Source organism: Rutilus rutilus (assembly GCF_951802725.1).
Source record: "Rutilus rutilus genome assembly, chromosome: 12".
NCBI classification, from domain to species: Eukaryota; Metazoa; Chordata; class Actinopteri; order Cypriniformes; family Leuciscidae; genus Rutilus; species Rutilus rutilus.
Window position 1 is genome coordinate 28865718 of NC_140217.1, and position 14949 is coordinate 28880666.

The 14949-nt window shown below is 38.4% G+C and overlaps 1 protein-coding gene across 1 annotated transcript; it reads left to right on the top strand.

Moving 5' to 3' along the window:
* Positions 1 to 10697: 10697 nt before the first annotated feature.
* On the top strand, positions 10698 to 14569 carry rhcgl1 (Rh family, C glycoprotein, like 1). Its single transcript, XM_084427103.1, has 11 exons — positions 10698 to 10948; positions 11059 to 11251; positions 11416 to 11566; positions 11651 to 11798; positions 12433 to 12599; positions 12690 to 12827; positions 13041 to 13177; positions 13324 to 13448; positions 13540 to 13613; positions 13733 to 13809; positions 14055 to 14569. The coding sequence occupies exons 1-11, from the start codon at positions 10762 to 10764 to the stop codon at positions 14074 to 14076; spliced, it is 1419 nt and encodes a 472-aa protein (XP_084283229.1). The 5' UTR covers positions 10698 to 10761; the 3' UTR covers positions 14077 to 14569.
* Positions 14570 to 14949: the final 380 nt, after the last annotated feature.

A 14949-nucleotide genomic window follows, 5' to 3' on the forward strand; every position in this document is an offset into this window, starting at 1 on the left:
AGCTGAAAAACTACTAGCTGTGCATGGATTGAGTATGCGAGATGAAACAATATTATCCGGCACACCACAAGGAAAGTTAGGATTTAAGATAACAGTCTTATGGTCAGAAAAAACAGTATCAACAATCTTTATGCTATCAACAGAGAAACCCCGAGATAATGCAAGGTCAAGCGTATGACCACGTTCATGAGTTGGACCCGAAACGCATTGTAAAAAATCAAATGACTCTAATAAATTAAAAAATTCTTTGACCAGGGGCTTTGAAGGGCAGCACACATGGATATTAAAATCCCCCAAAATTAGAATATTGTCAAAAGAAGGGACAATACCAGATAAAAATTCAGAAAACTCCTGAATAAAATCCCCATGAAAGTTTGGGGGTCTATAAATCAAAACACATAACACAGATTTAAAAGAATTCAGCGTAATTAACTGAGATTCAAAAGTGCAAAAAGACGCAGAAGGTGAAAGTCTGCACTTAAATTTGTCTTTAAAAACGACTGCAAGACCCCCGCCACGACCAACAGACCTCGGGGTACTAAAAAAACTACAACCAGGAGGAGAAAGTTCAGAGAGAGAAGACATTTCACCAGCATTAAGCCAAGTCTCAGTAATAAATAAAAAATCAATTTCATAAGAAAGAAAAAGATCGTTTAAAATAAAGGTCTTATTTGCCAGAGATCTCGCGTTAATCAACGCCATTGTTACTGGAGTGGGAGTGGTATCGGAGGAGGATTGCAGAGAGGAATCATAGAATGTTACCGGACTCCCGTCACGTAAAGAGCGAAGATTCCGATGATTAACTCCTCGATCTGCAGACTGTCGCCTTACGTGAACCATCCGTGAAGACCGAGGCATCAACGCCGAAGACGGAAAGACAGGCACAATGTATGAACATCTCAGGTTCACGACCACGGCCTCCGCCATCGAAGAAGCTGGTCCGATGACTGGAAACTTCCCGATCTTCTTCGATCTCACAAGGACTCCAGCACGCTTCCCACGCTTCCTTCGCCGTTTCCTCCACATGCACAGACATCCCGGCAGGTAACACATTTTCCTCAATGCGACTGGCACATAATGCGAGTGCAGATGCCAATCATCTCTGGGATCGCGAAATAAACAATCGGACACAGCCGATCGAATATTAAATAGCGTCATGCGATCATATACCAGAGGGAAGCAAACAGAGCGCGTGATAAAACAAACAAGAAACATTACAAATAAAAGAGACAAGGACAGACTGTGGCAAGCCGGCAAACATCCTGGCGCCATCTTGATAATGATCTTGATAATGATCGCCATCTTGTAGTTGGAATCAACTACAAGTCAACTTATTCTCCTATCACGTACTCTAACACCAAACCATAACCTAACAGTCTACTGACAGTCTACTACAGCCTACTAATACTCTAATGGGAGTTAGCTGACATGTAGTTGAAAAGTTACTTATAGTTAGTAGAATGTCTACAGTGGACTATCGAAAATGGAGACTATCGGTCTCCAACCTGTTTTCAGAGATGCTGCCAGGTATGTTAAAACCTTCTCCAAACGCTGAGCCCTGCAGTACATCTCGCAACCTCTCCATTGAAATTCATAGATTTCACTCCTGGATTCATCATGTAACTGATCTAAAAATCAAGACTTACCAGCCCACAACCTTGTCCAAATCAGTGGACAGAAACTTAATAACTGATGATCTGCCAAGCTTGCAGCCCAACCTCACCAACCTTGGAAAACATCAATGTAAAAAGTACTACCCTCCCCGACAATGCGCACTCAACATCATGTTTGTGTAGTACCTGACAAACCTGTGTTGCCAGGTGATGCGCCTACTTGAATACAAAATCCAGACAATCCTCTTGTGCATTCAACTTGTCAAAGTTGCATTGTTAATGAGGACAGGATTCTTTTGGAATCATGACAGCATATGAATTAGTACTAGACAGTTTAACATGATAGCCTATAATTTTTTTGAGTACTTAATCCCAAAACATGTTTTTCTTTTTGAGTCATGCGCATGATACCCTTTGATATGGCTTATATGTCACTTAGATGCTTCTGCTTATGAATGTACTTAATCCTTACAATTGCTATTCAAATTGCAATAAACTGCTACTCACTTGTAGTTGTTGTCGTCTGCTAGTTTCCAAGTATTTTGGGACTGGTTTGGGCAGAGTCTGCAGATGAAAAAAATATATCATTAGGTACAGACAAAATTTATCTGTTGTCAAGTATGTAGTTGGGAAAGCATCACAAAACGGGCAGTTAAGAAAGATGGAAACTGTTGTGTCACTTTGTGATCAACAACTACCTCTTTATCCAGGATAAGACTCTCAACAGCACAATAGCTTTACAAATATATTCCTAATATTCCAGTGAGGTCCATCTTTATTTGGACCCCACTGAATTTCAATGTAAAGACAAAAACACTCTAAATATTCTGCAAAATATCTTCTTTTGGGCTTCTTACATCTTAAATATATCTTAAAATATATTCCATTTTACTTTCATATATATCCACTGTAGACCAACTTACTAAATAAATGATAGAGAAGCTCCAGTGTATGCTTTCTAGAAGCTTTCTACAGTATATTGGGTGAAGATAGGCCTTCCATTAAGAATGGATTGTACAGCCCATAATACTGCACATTTGTTTAGTAATAGTCCCAGAAAGTTCCACTCCTTTGGTTTTGGGAGTGGCTTCTTGTGGTTGTAATTTTTTTAATTATCTGTGACATGACCTGGGGTGAGATGCATGCTTTTTTCAGTAAGAGTCGAGTCTTAGTCGTATCAAACATTTCCTTACACTCTCATGTCAACTTGACAAAACTGACAAAATTATATGATATATGAATATATGTAACTTTTATATGATTTTTTTCCCCCTTAATCATGATTTATTAAAAGGGTGGGGCTTCATGCTTAGCTTTAGTCAAGGGTTGTATGTTGTACGACCCATTGTATGGATTCTTAAAATGTATGTTACATAATGTAACAAGGACACTGTAAAATATACCTCAACATTTTATAATACCTTAAAATTATAAAATTTGTTAGCTATGCAGAATTCCTATTATCCAACCTGATCTCACGGGAAAATGTACAAATTCTATGAGGTGGCTAATTTGTACGAATTCATACGACCTCACTCGTACGAATTAGTATGATTTTTGCAAAATCGTACATATTTTACGAATTACCCAATTCGTATGAATTCATACGAATGACCTACCCCTGAGCCCGCCCCTAAACCTACCCATCACGTGGGTTTAGACAAATCGTACAAATTCGTACGAGTGAGGTCGTATGAATTTGTACGAATTAGCCAACTTTTTATCATTCGTACGAATTCGTACGAATTGGTCGTGAGATAGTGTTGCATTATCTGATAAAACAAATTCTGCTAAAGTTTTGGCCAACAGACTTTCACGGCAATTTGTATAACTATATTTAATGTTTTGGCAAAATGGTGGCACATTCGTATCTAATTTGTACATTTTTGTATATTTTATTTGTATCGGTTTACGCTTCAATAAGCGTTAGCTTTAGGGGTAGACCTTCATGCTATAAAAACTCATAAAAAAATAGTTATGTTTTTTCATGAGATTGGGTTGGTTTTGGCAGTCTGGGGCTTTCAAGCTCCAAAGAGTATACCATAAAAGTAGTCTGTATGACTTCTACAATATATTTTTCCAAACTTCAAAGATTTGTGTGAGGAAGAGTGGGTTGTTATTCACTTAAATTCTTAACTTCTTCCCTATAATCTGTCATGTATTGTTTTTATTTATTTATTTTTTTGTTTGTTGGTTGCATTACAAATGAAACTGAAAGAAACTGAAAAGAAAGTTGCTGCCTTAAATTTTCAGTACAATCTACTTGGATGTTTAAGTCATTTCAACTTAAATTACATTAATACAACTAACTTATAAAATGAGTTGAATGTTGTTTAATTTATAAAACAAGTTGAAAATTGCTTAACTTATTTTGATTAGTTAAAGCAATGTAAAAACATGTTGTCATAACTTATTGCTCATATCATTTTATACAGTGACCTCACTAGATTTGAACAGTAGCATGATGCAACATATTCAGTTAATAATGCCTTCAGTTAATCCCTCATACAAAGATATCACATGCATGGCTTTAGAAGACATGGAAGAGAGTGAAAGGATAGTATAAACTAATGCCTTCAGTTAATAATCCCTCATACAAAGATATCACATGGCTTTAGAAGACACAAAAGATAAGTGGATGGATAGTATACACTACTTTAACATATTTGTCCTTCCTAGCACTGTTAGCACATGTTCCTGTTTACTGTTGTTGTATGTTTCCATGTGGAAAAAGATAAACAATATATTGATATACATATATACCGTAATGACCATTTTAAGACAAAATTGCCTAACAAGTCAGAAGGAGAAAGGCAGAGTCAGTAAGCTACTATCTTGTTGCCAATCTAAAATGGCAAAAATGGATTGTGATTAAAGGCAAGGACACAAACTGCTCACAAACTCTGAGCCGATACTTTAGCGGCAAAGAACAGTGCAATACCATGCCCAAGTTTTATGGGAACTAATTACTACAAAGCTAATTTGGCATTTATGATTGACATTGCAATTGTTAAATAAACAGATATCCTTCAATTTATGCAAAAAAAATAAAATAAAAATGGTTGGAATGGTGTGGTCTAGGGTGTCTGTTATCACTAATGGGTTGTCACTTTCATTGTTACAGACTTGCTCTTAAAGAATTACTGGAATGCAGCACCACAGAATATATCCTGTTTGTGCGGTGGCCTGACCCTGAATGGTAAATGTGTCGACTACATAACACATAACATAGTCTGATGCTAGTTTCGTTGGCATGGATAAAATAAGTCTACATAGTTTTTTTAAGCAAAATGCAAAGTGTTACAAACATTGTTTTTTTCTCAAACAAGTGCTATTTAGCTGTTCTTCTGAATGTTTGTTTGATATGTTAAATAAGTAGTTCTGAATTATTTACATTTTTACTCTCCAAATAAATAAGCTGATACCACTTTTTTTTGGGACCACTAAAAATCTCAGTGCACTATGAAGAATAATTATTTAAAACCAGATGATCCAACAGTAGCTGCACGGGTCTCAAGCTGTCTGGCAGACATCTCCACATGGATGAAGGAACATCACCTGCAGCTCAACCTGGCAAAGACTGAGCTTCTCGTCCTCTCTGCCAATCCATCTCTACAGCACGACTTCACCATCCAGCTTGATTCATCATCGATCCCCCCATCAAGGTCGGTCAGAAATCTGGGAGTAATGTTTGATGACCAGCTGACCTTCACAGATCACATTTCAAAGACAGCTCGATCATGCAGGTTTGCGCTGCACAACATCAGGAAGATCAGGCCTTTCCTAACTGAGCACGCAACTTCTCGTCCAGGCCCTGGTCATTTCTAGGCTTGACTACTGCAATGCTCTTCTGGCCGGACTTCCAGCATGTGCAACCAAACCTCTACAGATGATCCAGAATGCTGCAGCCCGTCTTGTCTTCAACGAGCCCAAGAGGGCCCACGTCACTCCTCTGTTCATCTCTCTGCACTGGCTACCTATCGCTGCTCGCATCAAGTTCAAGGCACTGACGCTTGCTTACAGATCTATCACAGGCTCAGCTCCCTCCTACTTTCACTCACTCCTACGAGCATACATCCCTACCAGACACCTACGATCGATCAACGAACGACGTCTCGTGGTTCCATCACAGAAAGCCACAAAATCACTTTCCAGAACATTCTCATTCACAGTTCCATGCTGGTGGAACACTCTCCCCACCCTCATCCGGAATGCAGAATCCCTGACAACATTAAAAAAACAGCTGAAAACCCATCTCTTTCGTGAGCACTTACCTTCATAAAAAAAAATAAAAAAAAATAAAATTCCTTTAAACCTCACTTATCGGGCTTATGCTACTCTGAATAATGCCTGAACCTCGTATTCTGAGCACTTCTTGGGTTGTTGTTGTTTTTTGCCTCTTCATGATGACTCGCTTAATTTTAGTCCTAATTTGTAAGTCGCTTTGGATAAAAGCGTCTGCTAAATGACTAAATGTAAATGTAAATGTAAAAAAGATAATGCACGTTGTGAACTCATATACCATCATTCATTATATTAGTCACTCTGTGGAGATGATTAATTGAAGAGAGAAAGGGGAAAAATAAAGTTTGTCTGAGTAAGGTAAGTGTTTTCATGATACTTTGGGTGCCTTCAGGGAGGAAAACAAAATGATTTGGACAGGGTTTTTTTTGTTTTAGTTTTTTTCACTGTAGTAATTTCAAAGCTCAACTCCTCATTGTCCATGTATGTATGTTATTTGTGCATTGCAAAGGGAAAGAGGACATTTCCTGGCGTAAATAAATGCGCAAATACCAGTAAATTGACTAATGCAAACCTTAGTAAATTGCGTTGTGTGATTAATTTAAATACTTTCCTCCCATCAATTTTGCGTCTGAAATGACAAATGCAGCATGCAATAAGTTCAGTTGCAAAAATGACTGTGCCCATGCCTTTTCATCGCTAATTTTTCACTGCGTGTCTTTAGTAAACCCTGACAGTAGTTTAACAACAAAAGAGTGTTTTTGTTGTTAGTAAATCTGGCCCTAGATGTATGGGTGTGCCTCATTTTGTGTCTACACCTTCAAGGATGGTTCCCAACTTACAAGTCTCAAAAAGCCTCACCTTAACTGTTACTCAACAGCAAATATTTTTGTCTTGCTAAACCTAGTTAACTCTCTGATGCATTAATTATTAAATAACAAAAGAAAGAAAATCTTGATTACTTCAAGACAATAATATAATCATTTTATTTATTTATTTATTTTCTATACTGAAATATATTTAGGTGTTTTGAGAAAGTGGTCCACGGTTGTGGACTCCATGGATTTAGCATTAATGTAATATAAGCCAATAGAAATTTGCAGGGAAGTGAGGAATATACCTTTAGTAAAACATTAACCTCTAGCAATAGTTTTGAACTTGGTAAAATGGTATAATAAATTATGCACGTTCTCTGAGTATAAAACATTACAGATTGACTTAGTATCTGAGATTGTTTTGCTTGCACATCTCATCAGATATTGATACATGCCTTCATAGCTGATAAAACTTTATATCAGGAATTGACATGTTTAAGTGTGGTCTGTGCTCTTTTTGTAAACCTGCAGGGGAAACATTGTTTACAATCAGATAAGTCATTTAGTCAATCTGATAAAAAAAAAAAAAGGAACACAGGCATTTTTTCGATAAAAATGTAAGCAGTGACACAGGATTTCTACAACCAGATAGAAAATAAAATAAAACAAAACATTTATCTGTAGATAAATATATTGATACTAATACTATCTGTGTCACATTCACCATCTGTCTTCTCTGCACTACATTCCCCAGGATCCTCTTTGGCGCACCTGCACTCACTCTCCCCTGAGTAATTATCATCACCTGCACCTCGTCATCATCTCACCCCTTTATATTCAGCACTCACCCTTCAGTCATCCTCTGGTCTTGTCTCTACTAAGACTCACAGACTCATCTTGCTACTCACATTGATAATCCTCATCCTCATCCTCATCCTCATCCTCATCCTCATCCTCATCCTCATCCTCATCCTCATCCTCATCCCTGTATTATCCTTCAGTTAAGTTCTAGTATCCTTCTGCAAGTTATCAACTCACCTGCTTAACACCTGATTCCGTGCTTCTGTTTATAATAAAGATTATTGTCACTCACATCTCGTCTGAACCTGTTCATTCCGTGATAGAAGACCAGACCAAATGCAGAACCCCACGGAATCCACTATGCTCTTCCAGGATGATCGGACTCTGGAGGAGTATGTTGAGTTTTACCTAGTTCTCTTTCAGGACGTAAGTTGGGGTGAAGAGGATCTAAAGCTGCAGTTTTTGAGTGGTTTGGAAGATCCTCTCGCCCAGATACTGATGTTGGACTATATTCACCTGACATTCGTGGAGTTCATTGACCGCACGTTGTGGGTGTGTGGTTCCTCACTCACTGTGGGAGTCGTCCAGCCCGATCTCCGCGTCCAGCCCGATCTCCTGATCACACCTCCCGTAGCCATCCAAGGTTCTAAGGAAATTAATCTAATCGACTTCTTCACTGAACACCTCCCGTAGCCATCCAAGGTTCTAAGGAAATTAATCTAATCGACTTCTTCACTGAACCTGAACTCCCCATAATCAGTCCAGCCGAGCCTGCACTTCACATCATGCCCGCCAAGACTGAGCCTGAGAGCGTCATGCCTGCCGAGCCAGAGTCAAAGCACTCTTCGCCACTGGTCCTGCCCAGCTCAAGGCCCTCTTCGCCACTGGTCCTGCCCAGCCCAAAGCTTCCGTCTCCGCTGGTCTCGCCCAGCCCAAGGCCTCCTTCGCCACTGGTCTCGTCCAGTCCTGAATCGCCTTCGCCGCTGACCTCCTCCAACCCCGAGCCAAAACCCCTTAACTATCCCAAGAAAATTTGGGGGAGGGGCAGTGCGTCCTCTAAGGGGACCATGGAGGTCGTGCCGACAGGGTCCCCTGTACCACCTGGTCCATCTGGGACGTCTGAACAGCCGTCTCCGCCATGGCCGTCCGAGGGGTGGTCTCCTGCTCCGCCATGGACCCCTGACCAGCCTGCTCTGCCTGGACCGTCCGAGGGGTGGTCTCCTGCTCCGCCATGGACCCCTGACCAGCCTGCTCTGCCTGGACCGTCCGAGGGGTGGTCTCCTGCTCCGCCATGGCCCCCTGACCAGCCTGCTCCGCCTGGACCGCCCGAGGGGTGGTCTCCTGCTCAGCCTTGTCTTCCTCGACTGGACCATCCTGGAGTCCATCCATCTGCACCCGGTCCGCCTTCCCGTCACGGACTCCAGGATGCCCACCCCCTAGCGGGAGGGGGGAGTTATGTCACATTCACCGTCTGTCTTCTCTGCACTACATTCCCCAGGATCCTCTTTGGCGCACCTGCACTCACTCTCCCCTGAGTAACTATCATCACCTGCTCCTCGTCATCTCACCCCTTTATATTCAGCACTCACCCTTCAGTCATCGTCTGGTCTCGTCTCTACTAAGACTCACAGACTCATCTCGCTACTCACCTTGATACTTACCTGTATTATCCTCATCGTCAGCTTCAGCCCGTCTTCACCTGCCTTCTTCATTCCTCCGTCTATCTCCAGTCATCAGCCATCATCTACCTGCATCAGAGAGACTGTATTATCCTTCAGTTAAGTTCCAGTATCCTTCTGCAAGTTATCAACTCACCTGCTTAACACCTGGTTCCGTGCTTCTGTTTATAATAAAGATTATTGTCACTCACATCTCGTCTGAACCTGTTCATTCCGTGACAATCTGTTGATCACTCAAAGATTAGCTTAATCAAAAATCTTGTTCAGTAGGAGGTCATAAGTTAGAGTAAGGCAAGTAGAATCTTTTCTTTAGGCAAAAAAAGAAAAGTCTAGCCACTCAAGGTATAAATGATAGTGATTGCTTGACACGCTAGCATGTTGTTGTGAGAACATTTCAAAAGTAACTGGATATTGCACATACCACAATGTAAATATTGCACTGCACATGCTTCACGCAAATGTGAGGGGAAAATCTTTGACACTACAGAAGCTTTTTATCTGAGCAGCAGTAACAACAATGTTATGTAACTCACACATCATGCTACATGGAAATTATGAGATTATAAGTAAACAGAGCTTTTAGCAAAAAAAATGTTTTAGTAAACTGATGAGCTGCAAAATTCTGCACAATATTAAATGTTTTTAATCTGGATAAAGTGTTACTTGAATTAGTGTAATATCTCAGCCTGGTCTTTAATAGGTAGGTATTAAAACGTAATTTTCAAAGACTCAAAACATACTTTTTTTGATCGTTTAGATAGATGCTTAAACATATAATATGGTCGGATCTGCAACATTTAAACATAGCATTACATTTTAAAGCTACAAGACGATAAATATTTAAGAATCTTTCATATCATAAAAATATCTGTATAATTTATGTTCGCACTCCTTGGTTGAATTATCTTATGTTTTTTCTTTAATAAACATTTGCTGCATGTAGATTCTCGCCTCGTGTTTGCCACCATTGTTACTGTCAATACGTAAATATTGTACGTTTCAGTGCTGTCAATACGTCAGTATTATACGTTTCTGTCTGTATGAAAACGTAAATAAATATATGTGTGGTAGAACTACAATTTACGTAAAAATACACACGTATTCTCATGTGATCACGTTGCAGCAAACTAACAGTAAAAGGGGCAAGATAAAAGGTTACAAAATTGCAGCCTTTTATCATTTCCAAAGTGAATATGTATATGCAAAGCAATGATATCAGTAGATTTGGGGGGTTGTATTATCTTGATTGTTTGATGAGTGAGTTTTTTATATATATATATATATATATATATATATATATATATTTGTTATAATATCTGAAATTGTTTGCAATGTGTTTGCCTATTTTGTATTCAATTCACCTTAATCAATTACACAAGAACACAGATACCATCTCTTCCTTTTCCTCAACTTGTGTTGTCATAATGTCATAAGTATGTGTGTTTATGAGTATGTCTTTGTAGGAGTGGCTAGCTGATGATGTCCTGACACACCTCCAGACCTCACTATAAAACCTTTATGACAAAAGGTGATCGAGTCACATGTTCCTATTGAAAGGAATGTTACTGTCATCTCCAGAACCTCTCTTTGGGAAAATCAACAAGACTTAAAATGACCAAAAACACCAATATTCGAATCAGTCTTCCAGCAGTCTGCTTTGTCTGGCAGATTGCTATGATCATCCTGTTTGGTGTGTTCGTTCGTTATAATGAGGAGTCTGACACCCATTGGATCGAACACAAAAGAAGAAAAAATATTTCCACGAATTTAGAAAATGATTTTTACTATAGATATCCAAGTAAGTAACATCACCAGCATGTTTCACTGCAATGTGTTTAATTTACTGCAATTCATCTGCACATAATCATGTACATATTCACACACTAACTTTGTTTTCTGTTTCCTCAGGTTTTCAGGATGTGCATGTGATGATCTTTGTTGGTTTTGGATTTCTCATGACCTTTCTTAAGCGTTATAGTTTCGGTGGAGTTGGCTTCAATTTTCTCATCGCAGCTTTTGGAATTCAATGGGCTTTGCTGATGCAAGGCTGGTTTCATTACCTTGACAGTGATGACTGGAAAATAAAAATTGGGATTGAGAAGTAATTGATTATTGTAATCTACTTACTGACATTATTGCTATGTTCACCTTCATGTTTAAGCCTCCTAACCATAGTGTCACATGACTGATTCATTTTAGAAGCAATGCTTAATATATGCATCTTTAATCTGTAACTAAAGAATTTCACTGTCATTTTTCAATCAGCCTCATCAATGCAGATTTCTGTGTGGCTGGCTGTCTCATTGCATATGGCGCTTGTCTTGGAAAGGTCAGTCCAGTGCAGCTGATGGTTCTTACTCTGTTTGGAGTCACCCTGTTTGCAGTTGAGGAATATATCATTTTAGAACTCCTTCATGTAAGTTGTAATCTTCCTATTTTATCCCAACGAATAACATCAGTGCTGGAATTTATCATTTTTGATGGCTTCATTCATGCACAGGTGAAAGATGCTGGTGGTTCCATGGTCATCCACACTTTTGGAGCATATTATGGTTTGACCATATCTTGGATCTTATATCGACCTTTGCTTTCTCAGAGCAAAAACTATCAAGGATCTGTATACCACTCGGATGTGTTTGCAATGATTGGTGAGTAGTGAAAAAAGGCATTTCTCAGCTTCCCCCTGTTGTATTAATCAAGCTATAACAAAAGGCACTAGAAGAGCTGTTGAATTTGCAAGATATTTTACATTTAAGTACATAATTATTCGAAATAACCACTTCAGCAAATGGTGCAGTTTTCAATTTAATCATATTTTGCCTTTTCAAAGCCTCTTAAAGGGATAGTTCACCCCAAAATTAAAAATCTGTCATCATTTACTTACCCTCAAGTTGGTCCAAACATTGACTTCCATAGTATTTTTTTTTCCATACTGTGGAAGTAAATGTTTACCCATATTCAACAGTTTGGTTACCCAAATTATTTTAAAATATCATCCTTTGTGTTCAGCAGAAGAAAGAAATTCATACAGGTTTGGAACAACATCAGGGTGAGTAAATGATGACAGAAAAAAAGAAACAAAATATTATATGTTAGATTGATTCAAATTTCACCCTTTTGGCAATGAGGAAACATGTTGTGCTTTTTGTTGCTATTTTAGTGTTTTGGAAGAATATAAAATTTAAAAGGACATATTACCCCAGGGGCCTTTGCCTATTGAATCCAATAAGCTATCAAAACATTGGGAACTGTTCCTAATTTTCTTCCATCTCCCTTTATCAGGCACTCTCTTTCTGTGGATGTTCTGGCCCAGTTTTAATTCTGCTATTGCAGATCATGGAGATGGTCAGCACAGAGCTGCTATAAATACTTACCTCGCACTGGCCTCATCAGTTCTCACTACCTTTGCCATTTCAAGTCTCTCACAGAAACATGGAAAGCTTGACATGGTACATTTCTGGAGACTATCTATGAGATCTGAGTTGATCCTTATTTATTTATACATAAAATAACCCTTACATTTTCTTGACTTTGTTCAGGTACATATTCAGAATGCTACCTTGGCTGGTGGTGTTGCGATGGGAACAGCTTCAGAGTTCATGATTACACCTTACGGCTCTCTGATAGTGGGATTCTGTTCAGGCATTGTTTCCACACTTGGATATCTGTTTCTGACTGTGAGTTTTGCAGTGGTTTACAGTACTGAAATTGCTCATATTGAAGTAAAGGGAACATCTATTATACATTAATAAAAAATGTGGATGGTTTGAAATGTTTTTATTTACTGTATAATGCTAATTGTCAAACATTTTAAAATGTATTTGAAGTCTAAATTATTGACAGTATAAGCACGTATGCAACCATAATCTTTTATGTATTTTCCTTATCAGCCTTTTATGGAAAAAACTCTGAAAATACAAGACACTTGTGGTATACATAACCTGCATGGAATGCCTGGAGTTATCGGTGGTATCGTTGGAGCTATTACTGCAGCTTCTGCCAGTGAGTCAGTTTATGGAAAAGAAGGGTAAGTCTGTGTCAGTCAGACAGACAGACAGATTTAATATATATATACATACACAGAGTCACAGTTGGCTTCTGTTTGGACTGCTGCAGAAAAGAAAACGAAAGAAAACTATCGCGTGACTCCTTAATACTGTGTTTTCTGTTCAGGTTGATTAACACGTTCGACTTCAAGGATGCCGTTGCTAACAGGACAGTCAGCATTCAGGGTGGTCACCAGGCAGCAGGTCTCTGTGTAGCAATAGCATTTGGTCTTGCAGGTGGAGCTTTGGTTGGTGAGTGCAAATAAAGTTAAACAGTAAACTAAGTGTTTTTAGATAATAATATGCGTTAGAGCTGACATTTTTATGCTGTTTAATTTTACAGGTGGGATACTAAAGCTGCCAATCTGGGGTGACCCAGCAGATGGCAACTGCTTTGATGATGAGGTTTATTGGGAGGTGAGAAAAGTGTTTTTGTTGATTAAATACATGATATCAAGTAAAACACTGATTTATTTGAGGTTTTCTCTGTAAAAAGAGTCCTGGGGACAAATATAATCATTGGTATTTATTCTAAGGTTCCTGAGGATGAGGATGATAATATTCCTGCCTCTAGACACCCAAACATGAACCACGTAAGAAGCATGGAAGATGTGTGAGTATACATTAAATCACTTAATCTATTCATGAATCCCTCTTTGCAGGATGGGAACATCCCTCCATATTTCATCATAATCAGGGTGACAAAATACAAAAGTAAAACTACTTTTAGCATGGTACAATACAATTATATTGATAAATGTCCAGTGTGAAATTACTATCAAACTACGATTAAGACTTTAGGAAATTGCTGTTCAAATACTTTTTTTGTAAAACTGTTGACATCTCTCATGTAAACAGATATCAACGAAGTAATGTGTAGAGGGGGGGAAACTGCCTAAAAACTCCACTTCCTGAAGAACTTCAACTCTGAATGATGATTGAATAAGAATCATGAAGGACTGACAGACTGATTATATAAGCTACTGCATGGAAATTTTTAAGTCTGTCATGTGCTGTAGGTTGTACAATGACAAAATACTGAAGCTTCTTGCCTCTAGCACCTGAATAACCTGTGTTGCCACTGCTGCTTCCACAAAAACAAATCCAAACAGTGGGTTTATTTCCTTTTTGAATTATTTACATTCCTACTACACCAATGATGTCTTTGAATGATCTTTGTTTGTAATGTGACTTTCTATACTGGTTAGATTTTAAAAGAGCTTTCTTTTGTATTGTTAATAATTATAATATAAATATATAATATATAATCTGTTCGGGGTAAAGAACAAGATTGATTGACTATGTGACAATTTAACTATGTTATTTAACATTGTGATAAAACCTACCTAATAAAGTCAGTTATTCTTTATTATATATCGATTTCATCGGTTTTTTTTTATACTTTTGAATGCTGAAGGACACTGATGCTATAACGTGATTGACTTTGACAGGTGAATTTGAATACTTGCCTGAGGCCTCTGTTTGAAGAAACTTGTTGTGAGCAAAAGAAACGTGTTACTGTCTGGAATGTTGAGAGCTACTATAATCCATCAAAACTCTCTGGGCAAAAGCCCAATTTATTAAAATAATAAGTGGTCATTCCCATCAGACAGCATAAGATCTCTCTAGATTATATTTTGGAATCATTCTTTGCAATTATTGTCACTAAAATTGTTGCATGTATATTCTCTTTTGTATTCCCTTCATTCTTTCTCAGCCGCAAACCTTTCTAACAGTACAGTACGTGTCACTC

What these genes read in the sequence shown, in the direction of transcription:
- rhcgl1 (XM_084427103.1), top strand. Translation starts at nt 10,762, where the DNA reads ATGACCAAAAACACCAATATTCGAATCAGTCTTCCAGCAGTCTGCTTT. An exon ending in AACATGGAAAGCTTGACATG is followed by an intron (nt 12,600 to 12,689) that starts GTACATTTCTGG and finishes GACTTTGTTCAG; the next exon opens with GTACATATTCAGAATGCTAC. An exon ending in TGCAGGTGGAGCTTTGGTTG is followed by an intron (nt 13,449 to 13,539) that starts GTGAGTGCAAAT and finishes TTAATTTTACAG; the next exon opens with GTGGGATACTAAAGCTGCCA.